Raw genomic sequence first — 14,539 nt, 5'->3', positions numbered from 1 at the left:
AGTCCGTATTGCCCAGCGACTGCACCGAAACCTGAAGGATCTGTAGAAGGTTTGTATGGAGGAGTGGGCCAAAATCCCTGCTGCAGTGTGTGCAAACCTGGTCAAGACCTACAGGAAACGTATGATCTCTGTAATTGCAAACAAAGGTTTCTGTACCAAATATTAGGTTCTGCTTTTCTGATGTATCAAATACTTATGTCATGCAATAAAATGCAAATTAATTACTTAAAAATCATACAATGTGATTTTCTGGATTTTTGTTTTAGATTCCGTCTCTCACAGTTGAAGTGTACCTATGATAAAAAATTACAGACCTCTACATGCTTTATAAGTAGGAAAACCTGCAAAATCGGCAGTGTATCAAATACTTGTTCTCCCTGGCATATTACATCATTTATGCAGCCGTATAAAATACTATTTTGGACTCACCTTGTTGTGCTCACTTGAACAGGAAGGTGGCACGGCGGTCCTTCTTGGGCAAATTTTGTCATCAAACTTTGTCATCAAAGTCTGGCATTCTCTGGATTTATGGTGCTTTCAAGACAACTGGGAACTCGGAAACAAACAAGGTCGAATCATGATGACGTCAGTGATCTTCAGGTCGGAGCTCTAGAAAGAGGCACGAGTACCCGACTTGCGATTCCGAGTCAGAGCTAGTTTTTTTCAGAGTTCCCAGTTGTCTTGAACTCACTGAAGTCAGATTTCCCAGTTCTCAGTTTCCAGTTGTTTTGAGCGTGAAAGAAGTCATGCTGGATTGACAGCATGGCCAATGTTGAATGTCTATCCTTTTAAGCTTGGAAAAGAGACCCTTAAACCCAGACTTGGAACCACACACTCACTCCACTGAATAGCAGGCTAGTGATTGCTTTGATTTTGGGCAGCTCCATGGTAAGAAATGTGACCGTTCCTGGTGCAAAAACAATGTCCTATCCTGGAGCTCAAGTAAATGACATTACTAAGCTGCTCCCGAATGTACTACGTCATGACATGGAAATCCATTCTATCGTAGTCCATGTGGGTTTTAATGACATTATGAAGGGCAGCTCTGAACAGTTGAAACTGGATTTTAAAGAGCTGATTGACTCTCTGCTAGACACTAACAAAAAACCCATAATATCTGGCCCTATGCCCTCTCTGAATCGTGACATTGAACGCTTTAGCAGGATACTTGCGCTTCACAACTGGCTACGTGATTATTGCAGCTCAATGGGTGTAACTGTTGTTGACAATTTCGATACCATTTGGAAACAAAACACGTTTTATAAGGAGGATGGGATCCACCCAAATCATTTGGGTTCCTGGATCCTTTCACAGCATTATAAGGCTGCGTTGAGACAATGACTTATCAATGACCCAAGCCCAGCTCAGCTAATCCCTACCATTGTGACGCAGAGTTGTCATAATGCTTCAGCAAATGTACATTACACCAGGGGCATCGGTAGACACAATATAAGTAACCTAATTTATGTCCCTATAACTGCCCTGATTGCCTCTGCTGATCCTACAGCTATAGCATGAAGTAATCATGTGCCTAAGAACCAGATTTATACTGTTAGCACTGAGCCGGTGTGCCTTAGGAAGAAGTCCACTGTGTGCAGCTCACCCTTCATTAACATAAAGAACATGAGCACATATACTGCTGCTGAAACTCACTTAGATAATACCTTTGATGATACAGTGGTAGCAATACAAGGTTATAACATTTACAGAAAATATAGAAATGCCAATGGTGGAGGTTTTGCTGTTTATATTCAGAACCACATTCCTGTGAAGATTAGAGAGGATCTCATGTTAAATACTGTTGAAGTAATATGGCTACAGGTTCATCTGCCTCACCTAAAGCCCATTCTGGTGGGAAGCTGCTATAGACCACCAAGTGCTAACAGTCAGTATCTGGATCACATGTGTGAAATGCTTGATAATGCATGTGATATCAATAGAGAGGTACAGTGAGGGAAAAAAGTATTTGATCCCCTGCTGATTTTTTACGTTTGCCCACTGACAAAGAAATGATCAGTCTATCATTTTAATGGTAGGTTTATTTGAACAGTGAGAGACAGAATAACAACAAAAAAATCCAGAAAAACACATGTCAAAAGTGTTATAAATTGATTAGAATTTTATTGAGGGAAATAAGTATTTGACCCCTCTGCAAAACATGACTTAGTACTTGGTGGCAAAACCCTTGTTGGCAATCACAGAGGTCAGACGTTTCTTGTAGTTGGACACCAGGTTTGCACACATCTCAGGGGGGATTTTGTCCCACTCCTCTTTGCAGATCTTCTCCAAGTCATTAAGGTTTCGAGGCTGACGTTTGGCAACTCGAACCTTCAGCTCCCTCCACAGATTTTCTATGGGATTAAGGTCTGGAGACTGGCTAGGCCACTCCAGGACCTTAATGTGCCTCTTCTTGAGCCACTCCTTTGTTGCCTTGGCCGTGTGTTTTGGGTCATTGTCATGCTGGAATACCCATCCAAGACCCATTTTCAATGCCCTGGCTGAGAGAAGGAGATTCTCACCCAAGATTTGACGGTACATGGCCCCGTACATCGTCCCTTTGATGCGGTGAAGTTGTCCTGTCCCCTTAGCAGAAAAACACCCCCAAAGCATAATGTTTCCACCTCCATGTTTGACGTTGGGGATGGTGTTCTTGGGGTCATATGCAGCATTCCTCCACCTCCAAACACGGCGAGTTGAGTTGATGCCAAAGAGCTCCATTTTGGTCTCATCTGACCACAACACTTTCACCCAGTTCTCCTCTGAATCATTCAGATGTTCATTGGCAAACTTCAGACAGGCATGTATATGTGCTTTCTTGAGCAGGGGGACCTTGCGGGCGCTGCAGGATTTCAGTCCATCACGGCGTAGTGTGTTACCAATTGTTTTCTTGGTGACTATGGTCCGAGCTGCCTTGAGATCATTGACAAGATCCTCCCATGTAGTTCTGGGCTGATTCCTCACCGTTCTCATGATCATTGCAACTCCACAAGGTGAGATCTTGCATGGAGCCCCAGGCCGAGGGAGATTGACAGTTCTTTTGTGTTTCTTCCATTTGCGAATAATCGCACCAACTGTTGTCACCTTCTCACCAAGCTGCTTGGCGATGGTCTTGTAGCCCATTCCAGCCTTGTGTAGGTCTACAATCTTGTCCCTGACATCCTTGGAGAGCTCTTTGGTCTTGGCCATGGTGGAGAGTTTGGAATCTGATTGATTGATTGCTTCTGTGGACAGGTGTCTTTTATACAGGTAACAAACTGAGATTAGGAGCACTCCCTTTAAGAGTGTGCTCCTAATCTCAGTTTGTTACTTGTATAAAAGACACCTGGGAGCCAGAAATCTTTCTGATTGAGAGGGGGTCAAATACTTATTTCCCTCTTTAAAATGCAAATCAATTCATAACAGTTTTGACATGCGTTTTTCTGGGTTTTTTTGTTGTTATTCTGTCTCTCACTGTTCAAATAAACCTACCATTAAAATGATAGACTGGTTATTTCTTTGTCAGTGGGCAAACGTACAAAATCTGCAGGGGATCAAATACTTTTTTCCCTCACTGTATACTTTCTGGGTGATTTAAATATTGACTGGCTTTCATCAGGCTGCCCACTCAAGAGAAAGCTTCAAACTGTAACCAGTGCCTGCAACCTGGTTCAGGTTATCAGTCAACCAACCAGGGTAGTTACAAAGAGTACAGGAATTAAATCATCAACATGTATTGATCATATCTTTACTAATGCTGCAGATATTTGTTTGAAAGCAGTATCTAAATCCATTGGATGTAGTGATCACAATATAGTAACAATATCTAGGAAAACCAAAGTTCCAAAGGCTGGGCCTAATATTGTGTATAAGAGGACATACAATAAGTTTTGTTGTGATTCCTATGTTGTTGATGTAAAGAATATATGTTGGTCCGTGTTGTGTAATGAGGAGCAAACAGACACTGCACTTGACACATTTATGAAATTGGTTATTCCAGTTACTAATAAGCATTCACCCATTAAGAAAATGACTGTAAAAACTGTTAAATCCCCGTGGATTGATGAGGAATTGAAAAATTGTATAGTTGAGAGGGATGAGGCGAAAGGAATGGCAAATAAGTCTGGCTGCACAACCGATTGGCAAACGTACTGCAAATTGAGAAATCATGTGACTAAACTGAATAAAAAGAAGAAGAAACTACACTATGAAACAAAGATAAATGACATAAAGAATGATAGTAAAAAGCTTTGGAGCACCTTAAATGAAATTTTGGGAGAAAAGCAAACTCAGCTCCATCATTCATTGAATCAGATGGCTCATTCATCACAAAACCAACTGATATTGCCAACTACTTTAATGATTTTTTCATTGGCAAGATTAGCAAGTTTAGGCATGACATGCCAGCAACAATTGCTGACACTACACATCCAAGTATATCTGACCAAATTATGAAAGACAAGCGTTGTAATTTTGAATTCTGTAAAGTGAGTGTGGAAGAAGTGAACAAATGATTGCTGTCTATCAACAATGACAAGCCACCGGGGTCTGACAACTTGGATGGAAAATGTCTGAGGATAATAGCGGACGATATTGCCACTCCTATTTGCCATATTTTCAATTCAAGCCTACATGAATGTGTGTGCCCCCAGGCTTGGAGGGAAGCAAAAGTCATTCCGCTACCTAAGAATAGTAAAGCCCCCTTTACTTGCTCAAATAGCCGACCAATTAGTCTGTTATCAACCCTTAGTAAACTATTGCAAAAAATGGTGTTTGACCAGATATAATGCTATTTTACAGTAAACAAATTGACAACAAACTTTCAGCATGCTTATAGAGAAAGACATTCAACAAGCACAGCACTTACACAAATGACTGATGATTGGCTGAGAGAAATTGATGATAAAAAAGATTGTGGGGGCTGTTTTGTTAGACTTCTTTTGACATTATCGATCATAGTCTGCTGCTGGAAAAATGTATGTGTTATGGCTTTACTCCACCTGCTATATTGTGGATACAGAGTTACCTGTCTAACGGAACACAGAGCGTGTTCTTTAATGGAAGCCTCTCCAACTGTCACGATCGTCAGGGAGAGAAGTAGACCAATGCGCAGCGTGTTGAACGAACATGTTACTTTATTTAATTAAAGCACGAACCAAAACAATAAACGACTCGTGAAGTCCACGGTGACAATGACCGACACGGAACAAGAACCCACAAACACAAAAGGAAAACAGACAGTATAAATATGGCTCCCAATCAGAGACAACCAGCCAACAGCTGACACTCGTTGCCTCTGATTGGGAGTCACTCAGGCCAACATAGAAATACACAACCTAGAACCCCCAACATAGAAATAGAACACATAGAATGAACACACCCTGGCTCAACATATAGAGTCCCAGAGCCAGGGTGTGACAGTACCCCCCCCTAAAGGCGCGGACTGCGACCGCGCCTCAATAAGAGCAAAACAGGGGAGGGCTGGGTGGGCATACCTCCTCGGCGGCGGTTCTGGCTCCGGCCTTGCCCACCACCCTCCAATAATCCCCCCATAGCACCCCTGGTCCGGTCTGGCCCCGCTGGCTGGAGCTGACCTGAACGTAGCAGGAACGGCTAGCTTCAGCTCCGTTGTGGAGCAGTTGAGCGGTACCTGATTTGGCACCGATGACCCAGGCACGGGTTGTGCCGGACTGACGACGCGCACCCCTGGCTTGGTGCGTGAGGCAGGAACGGACCGGACCGGGCTGACGATGCGCACCCCTGGCTTGGTGCGTGGAGCAGCAACGGGCCGGACCGGGCTGACGATACGCACCCCTGGCTTGGTGCGTGGAGCCGGAACGGGCCTCACCGGACTGACGACTCGCACCCCTGGCTTGGTGCGTGGAGCAGCAACGGGCCGGACCGGGCTGACGATGCGCACCCCTGGCTTGGTGCGTGGAGCCGGAACGGGCTTTACAGGGCTGACGACTCGCACCCCTGGCTTGGTGCGAGTAGCAGGAACGGGCTGGACCAGGCTGACGACTCGCACCCCTGGCTTGGTGCGAGTAGCAGGAACGTTCTGGACCAGGCTGACGACTCGCACCCCTGGCTTGGTGCGAGTGGCAGCAACAGGCCGGGCCGGGCTGGCGACTCGCACCCCTGGCTTGGTGCGAGTGGCAGGAACAGGCCAGGCCGGGCTGGCGACGCGCACCGTAGGCTTGGTGCGAGTGGCAGGAACAGGCCGGGCCGGGCTGGCGACGCACACCGTAGGCTTGATGCGAGTGGCAGGAACAGGCCGGGCCGGGCTGGCGACGCGCACCATAGACTTGGTGCGTGGAGCAGGGACAGGCCGGGCTGGGCTGGCGACGCACCCCGTAGGCTTGGTGCGTGGAGCAGGGACAGGCCGGGCTGGGCTGGCGACACACCCCGTAGGCTTGTTGCGTGGAGCAGGGACAGGCCGGGCTGGGCTGGCGACGCACACCGTAGGCTTGGTGCGTGGAGCAGGGACAGGCCGGGCTGGGCTGGCGACGCACACCGTAGGCTTGGTGCGTGGAGCAGGGACAGGCCGAACCGGGCTGTGGAGACGGATAGGAGACCTGGAGTGAAGAGCGGCCACAACCCGTCCTGGCTGAATGCCTACCCTCACACACTCTGTGTGAGGCATCCGCACAGGACGTACAGGGCTGTGTACCCGTACTGGCATAACAGCACGTGACACTGGAGCAGGATATCCGGGACCGCGGAGAGGCATTGGAGACCACGAGCGTTGAGCCGGCACACTCCGTCCTGGCTGCATACCCCCCTTCGCACGACACGTGCGGGGTGCTCGCACAGGACGTACAGGACTATGCCGGACCACTCGTGGCACAGTACGCCGCTCCGCATACCGCGGAACCTGCCCCGTCCCATGCTGCCATGCCAGAGTACGGGAAGTTGGTTCCGCTCTCCATCCAGGCTCCGCCAACCTGCCTTCTGGCCCCCCTAACCCGATGGCCTCCTCTCCAAATCGCCCTGTGGCAGCCTCCTGCTGCCCAGCCGGCCATGCCGTGTGCCCCCCCCTAAAACATTTTTTGGGGTTGCCTCTCGTCCGTCCGACGATGGCACTGCTGACGCCGCTGCTCCTCTCTCGCCAGGGCCTTAATCCTAGCCCAAGGTCCCTTGCCCCCGAGCATGTCCTCCCAGGACCACGATTTGCCCACCTGGGCCATCGCCAACCTCTCCATCTCCTTACCCGGCGCTTCCTCCCATGTCCAGTCTGCCTGCTCCTGGACACGCTGCTTGGTCCTTTTATGGTGGGTTCTTCTGTCACGATCGTCAGGGAGAGAAGTAGACCAATGCGCAGCGTGTTGAACGAACATGTTACTTTATTTAATTAAAGCACGAACCAAAACAATAAACGACTCGTGAAGTCCACGGTGACAATGACCGACACGGAACAAGAACCCACAAACACAAAAGGAAAACAGACAGTATAAATATGGCTCCCAATCAGAGACAACCAGCCAACAGCTGACACTCGTTGCCTCTGATTGGGAGTCACTCAGGCCAACATAGAAATACTCAACCTAGAACCCCCAACATAGAAATAGAACACATAGAATGAACACACCCTGGCTCAACATATAGAGTCCCAGAGCCAGGGTGTGACACCAACATAATCCAGGTAGAATCAGGAATTCCCCAGGGCAGCTGTCTAGGCCCATTACGTTTTTCAATCTTTACTAATGACATGCCACTGGCTTTGAGTAAAGCCAGAGTGTCTATGTATGCGGATGACTCAACACTATACATGTCAGCTACTACAGCGACTGAAATGACTGCAATACTTAACAAAGAGTTGCAGTTAGTTTCAGAGTGGGTGGCAAGGAATAAGTTAGTCCTAAATATACTAAAAGCATTGTATTTGGGACAAATCATTCACTAAACCCTAAACCTCAACTAAATCTTGTAATAAATAATGGGGAAATTGAGCAAGTTGAGGTGACTAAACTGCTTGTAGTAATCCTGGATTGTAAACTGTCATGGTCAAAACATATTGATACAACAGTAGCTAAGATGGGGAGAAGTATGTCCATAATAAAGTGCTGCTCTACCTTCTTAACAGCACTATCAACAAGGCAGGTCCTACAGGCCCTAGTTTTGTCACACCTGGACTACTGTTCAGTCGTGTGGTCAGGTGACACAAAAAAAGGACTTAGGAAAATTGCAATTGGCTCAGATCAGGGCAGCACGGCTGGCACTTGGATGTACACAGACAGCTAATATTAATAATATGCATGTCAATCTCTCCTGGCTCAAAGTGGAGGAGAGATTGACTTCATCACTACTTGTATTTATGAGAGGTATTGACATGTTGAATGTTTTGAGCTGTCTGTTTGAAATACTGGCACACAGCTCGGACACCCATGCATAACCCACAAGATATGCCACGAGAGGTCTCTTCACAGTCCCGAAGTCCAGAACAGACTATGGGAGGCGCACAGTACTACATAGAGCCATGACTACATGGAACTCTATTCCACATCAAGTAACTGATGCAAGTAGTAAAATTTGATTTAAAAAACAGATTAAAAAAACACCTTATGGAACAGCGGGGACTGTGAAGCAACACAAACATAGACACAGCCACATGCATACACACACACACGATAACATACTTACTATACACACGCATACACATGGATTTTGTACTGTAGATATGTGGTAGTGGTGGAGTAGGGGCCTGAGGGCACACACTGTGTTGTGAAATCTGTGAATGTATTGTAATGTTTTTAAAATTGTATGAACTGCCTTAATTTTGCTGGACCCCAGGAAGAATGGAAGAGTAGCTGCTGCCTTGGCAGCAGCTAATGGGGATCCATAATAAATACAACTACAATTGCTTGCAGTTAGCCACTAATTCCTTCCAAACCACTCATTGTTGAATTTGCGATTTCCAACTTGTTGTGTAATGTTTATGTCCAATGGCCGATGAGCACTGATACGTTTTATCTATAATTTCTCTTCATATGACAAGAATTAAAAAGCATTTGCCAGTAGATTGCCAACTTGATTCATGATGATGACTGCTAGATTGCTAGCTAAGATTTTGAAAGTATGATGTTGACATGATCAGTCCAATCAAAACTACTGTAGATATAATGTGATTTGACGTTATTTTATCTGTGGCCAATGACCTTGAGCCTCTTGGATGGGCACCCTAATGTAACTCAATGGCTGCACCCAAGGGGCTTGAGCTCTACCCTTTGATTTGGTGGTGACGTAGTGTCCCCATGAGCCAATCACAGCGCAACTAGAGAACATTACCCAATCACGGCGCAACTAGATAACATTACCAACCCCTACGCTCCGTATTTTCCGCTGGCTGCCCCACCACCACCGAAAGCACTGAGCTAGGCTGAAACACCTGCATTTTGGAACTGCCTTACTCAAGAAAGTAAAAAAGAGACCAAGTTTGTATGCAGCTTTATTAACTTAATTTTTTTTATTACATTGTTTGCAAACTGATATGTGACACTTATTAATGTCAAAATATAATGCAAAACAGGCAACCCAATTGTTTTAGCTTAAAAGGAGCTCTGCCCCACCTGCCCTGAATGACGGGTCACCACTGTGTGTGTGTGTGTGTGTGTGTGTGTGTGTGTGTGTGTGTGTGTGTGTGGGGGGGGGGGGGGGGGGGGGGGCTGATATGTATATGTGTGTTACTGTATGTGACTGCTGGGCCTTGGTATTTGGTGTATTTCATAAGGAGGCAAAAGTGTGCGTGTGACTCATTGGCCTTGGTGCATGCTGTGGTGTTTATTTTGTGGTCAGGGAGAGATCACGCTATGGCAGAGTGGTGGAGTATAGGGGAAGGAGTAGGAGAGGGAGGAGAGGAGAAGGGTGTCTGAGGCTCTGGATATTTTTAACTGGTCAGGGACAGTACAGTGGAAACAGCCCTGGATTTGGAAGTCTCCAGGAAGGTGTGTGGCAGCCTGGCAGGATGGGGTGGAGGGTAGTTCAGGGTTATTTCCTTATCCTTGGATCAATGGGAGGTGCCTCCTTGAGCCCTGAAAATAAGAATGTTCCTACTGTACATGTACTGCATAGCACAAGCATTATTTGTCCATCAACAGTTTCTCAAAGGGTTTACAATGATTAAAAACATTATTCATACAGTATGATATCAAAACCAGCTGTTGGCTCTACTGTCCTACTGTGGGGTTTGTGTACTTTACTTTCTACCTCCTTCAGCATAAAGGAGCTGTAAAAGTAAAGTCAAATGTCAAGATACTTTCATGTAAACTGTCTGACTGACAGGTTGCTCTTGTTGCAGTGTGTGGACATTGTCAGTTTTACCTCTGAAATGTTTTTTTGTTTTTGTTTTATTCCGCCACTGACTGTAGGAGGTATCTAAAGATGTACTGTCGGGGACACAGTGTAGTAGGTAGACAGAGAGACCGACAGGAGGACAGATAACTGGGAAGTGGTGGTTGCCGTGTTGGAATGCTCCGTGTTCTGTTCTTCTCCTTAGATCAGACATGCTCATATCATGTGATTTCCCTCCTCCTCCTTCTTCACCCAAAAGCAGGGATGTGTGTTAGGTTAGACGTGATTTGTAAACAGTAGTTCACAGGCATTTGAAGACTAGGTTAAAACGTGTGTTGGGTGTAGAAGTGAAGTAGTACAGTGTGTTGGAGTGGATTTAGCATGTCAATGCAGCATGGCATGGGTTGATGTCGGAAATACCACCTTTAGATCCTGACTTTAACTCCAGGAGGACCTTGTGTAATTTTAAATAAAAATATTGGATTTGAATAATTGGTTTACACCAACAATGCTTGAAGAGCATGTGCCATACACCAGGAGTTAACACAGCTAGGACTATGGCACTGACTGAATAGCTTCCTGTTTACGCTTTAACTCTTTCTTTCTCTCTCCCTGTCTTTCTATCTCTCCTTCCAGTGGTGGACCCACATGGCAAGACCTCGTCCCCCATCCCGGAGCCCCCCGGCCCAGCCGACCAGCCGGCCGCTCCCCCCCTGCGTCGGAGGAAGGAGCGCCCCCATGTGCTGAACTTAAGCGATGCAGAGATGGCCGGGGTGCTGCGGCCCAGGCCGGGCCGACTGGACAGCCCTAGCAACCGTTACGCCGGGGACTGGAGCCGCTGCGGAGAGAGCTACTTCCCGCCTCCTCTGTCCAGGGAGGAGAATGACTATGATGATGTTCCTTCTGAGGATATGGAGGTCACTGAAGAGGGACAGGAGGGGGTAGAGGACAGGGGACAGGAAGGAGGAGAGGAGCAGAGACAGGAATGGTTACTGGACAGGGGACAGGAGGAGGGACAGGCAGAGCCAGCCACAACCGAACAGGAGCCCCCGCTACTCGAGGAGGTGATGGAAGGACCTGTAGAAGTGGAGAAAGAGGAGAGAGAAGCGGAGGAGGAGAGCGATGCAGAGAAAAGAGTGGAGGAGAGCAATGGCTCCAGTGGCGGTCAGCCGTCAGACGACAGGGTGTTTGATGATGATAATGATGATGATGATGATGAGAGCATCCTGCCCCTCCACCTCCCCGAAGAGCACACGTACCAGGCCTACATAAAGATCCAGGACATCAGCCCCGTGCTCAGCAACAGGGTCAACCTGCGAGACCTGCAGGAGAGCATCGACACGCTTATAGGCAACCTGGAGAGAGAACTAAACAAGAACAAGCTCAACGTCGGCTACTGACTCAACACACACACAGCCCAACAGGCTGCTAACTCAAACACACAGCCCCCAATGGGGGGGAAAGGCTTAACTAATTCTAGGAGCTCAAGACTTGAGTTGTTGGCGTTCAGGGATTGGGCCCCATGGTTGCCGTGGTGAATCCATGACGACACAGTGACATGTGCACCAACAGTATTGTGCGTTCCTGCAGAACTCTGGTGTTTAGAACTCTGGTGTGTGATTGGCTGGACACTTCATTTTGCACCTACCCACAATACATTCTGTGATGTTTCCTTAATGTTTTGTTTTTGTTGACTTGTTTCTGTTGTTCTTGTCCGGTTGTGTGTTTGTTGTTGTTGTCGTTGTTGTTGTTGTTGTTGTTGTTGTTGTTGTTGTTGTTGTTATTGCTTCTCTTCTTATTAGAATAACCCATTGACCCCCAGGGATGTAAACAGTGCCTTAATTGTGTGAAGGTGGGACTTTAAGGCAGGGGACAGCTTTTCTATTGAGGTACGAAACATTATGATGTACAACAATGCACTTATGAGGCAGGCTTTATTGTATAGTAGCTGACGTTTAGGTACAGTATATGGTACATGCAGTATGGCTGGCTATGGACTGGGAGGAGAACAAGGGAGGAGAGCCACCAGCTAGCGGTTAGCCCACTGAGCACTCCTCCTGGGGCATGAGGGCAACGCTGCTGGGCCCTGTCGGATGGGCAGATGGAGCCTGGGATAGACCTACAGACCCTATCATATACACAGTCACAGACATACCTGCTCGAATACGATGGAGATACACATATAAATGAGAACATATGGGTGATAAGTGTTTCTCTCTACTTGCTAGAACACGCAGAGTAGCTAATCTAAAGCAAAACAAATATAGAAAAATGGTTTAATGTATTTGAAAAAGTAATCAGTGAATATGATGACGTTGATGAAAACCATTGCTGTCTGGTTTTCTTTCACCACCTCCTGCCCAACCTCCCACATGATCTAGACAGCGGGTTTAAAGAGGCAAAAGCCCAATATGGGAGACTTATGTATGGTACATACTGCCTGAGAACAGCACTTCCCATGTTTCATAGAAACAGTTACTGTGTGGAAAGGGCTACAGCGAGGGCTATGAGAGTCCGCTACCTAAATACATATAAGCAAGTTTTCAGCAATCCAGGGATTCAGAATGATCAGTATTTAACATATATATGTATATATAAATGTATTTGGAGTATATAATTTTTTACAGTTTATATATATTTCCATACAGGCATATTTAAATGCTCTCCGTTACCTTGTAGTATGGATCTATAGATATTAACAGTCTCAGACTATATGTTGTGTTGCTTTGTTTCCTCCTCCTCAAGCTACCTGTACACATCTTAAACGTGCTGGACTAATGGTACAATTTAAGTTGTAAATTATATAAGCTAGAAATATGTTCTTGCAGGAAAAGAAATATTGTTATTTTTGTTATATATTTTTGTACATATTTGCCATCTGTTTTTGTCGCCGGTTGGTCTGAGCTGTGTACATATTTGTGTTTAAAAGGTAATGATGAACATTGTTGCATGGTCAAAAGCTTTATTACTGACATAAACAAGTATATTTCCCATCTCCTGAGGTTATCATATCATATTTATGTGTACATACAGAGATTATTTAAAATGTGTTCCTATCCCACTTTTTTGTCATCCCGTTGGCAGCTGCTCACACACACAGACTAACAACAAGGTTGTTCAAACTGACATTAAATTGAAATAATAAAACAAAGGAAAATCATTCAGCTAGCTAGCTAATCCCTGAGGCAATGGCGGTGCAGTGCAGTCGTTTCCGATGGTGATGGGAAAACTATCCAGTGTCGAGCTGTGGTTGTGTCCCAAATGGCACCATATTCCCTACATAGTGCACTACTTTTGGGTCCTGGTCAAAAGTAGTGCACTACATAGCGAATAGGGTGCCATTTTGGATGCACATGCCATTACATAAGTATGTTTTTCTGGTTGTGTTTCTGGTCTGGCACTCATTCCTTACCTCCAGGCATGGATGGCGTGTGGACTGGAGGTTCAGTTTGGAATGTTCAGCAGAGTGCCAGTCCAGTTTACCAGCTGTTTATCCCTCACATGGAAGACACACACACACACACACACACACACACACACACACACTCACTCACAGGCGACTAATCTAGTCAAGCATCATCTCTGTCTCTTTTCACTCTCTATGAGCTGCCTTTCCTCCGTCTCTCTATCAATGCATTCCTCCCTCTCTCTATCTTTCTCTTCCACCCTCTCTCAATCTTGTGTCAGATGTCCACATGCAAAATGCACACATACATAAATGTCTGCCTGTACTGTACTCTTCTTGTATGTTTTTTGTAATAGTTGTTTTGTTTCATCTTTGTCCTGTCTGTGTCTGTTTGTCTCTTGGAAATAGAGAGCTATTATGAATGCATCACTAAACAGAATATTACTTTGTACTGATCTTGAGAAATGTATGGTCATATTAAATTATATATTTCACGTGTCTTTGCGTCTTTCTGGTTATAACATTTTTTACAGTTGATTTCAATCGTCTTCTGAGGCCAAATTATTGCCCTGTTGAGAGTAAAGTGAAACGGTGACGCATTCCATTTCGAGGTGCATATAATGTCTGTTATACATATTTTTGCTATTCACTTTTGACCATTATTCCACTGTCATAACACTAAAATAACAGTAAATATTGGGTCTTAGTTTCTACTGTGTTGCTTCTGGAATCCATTGTGATTTCCTGTTTTATTTTAATTAATGATTTAGATGTAGGGTTCTGCAGGTGTTTTGGTTAATCTATGTTCGCTATGAAACAGTTGAAGCAATAAAACACAGGATAGAAGTGAAGTGTTCCTGGCTTCTTCCA

General features: G+C 45.8%; 1 protein-coding gene across 1 annotated transcript in view; it reads left to right on the top strand.

Moving 5' to 3' along the window:
• LOC311149013 (rho GTPase-activating protein SYDE2-like) overlaps positions 1-14,124 on the top strand; it is a 95,569-nt gene extending 81,445 nt beyond the window's left edge. The window contains exon 7 of the mRNA XM_084186084.1: positions 10,900-14,124. Within this exon, the coding sequence (XP_084042210.1) occupies positions 10,900-11,663 (764 nt within the window). The 3' untranslated portion in view covers positions 11,664-14,124. The remainder of the gene's footprint in view (positions 1-10,899) is intronic.
• Positions 14,125-14,539: the final 415 nt, after the last annotated feature.

Source organism: Coregonus lavaretus, assembly GCF_964263955.1.
Source record: "Coregonus lavaretus genome assembly, chromosome: 21".
NCBI classification, from domain to species: domain Eukaryota; kingdom Metazoa; phylum Chordata; class Actinopteri; order Salmoniformes; family Salmonidae; genus Coregonus; species Coregonus lavaretus.
Note: the sequence above shows the minus strand (reverse complement) of the source record. Positions and strands in the feature narration are given on the sequence as shown.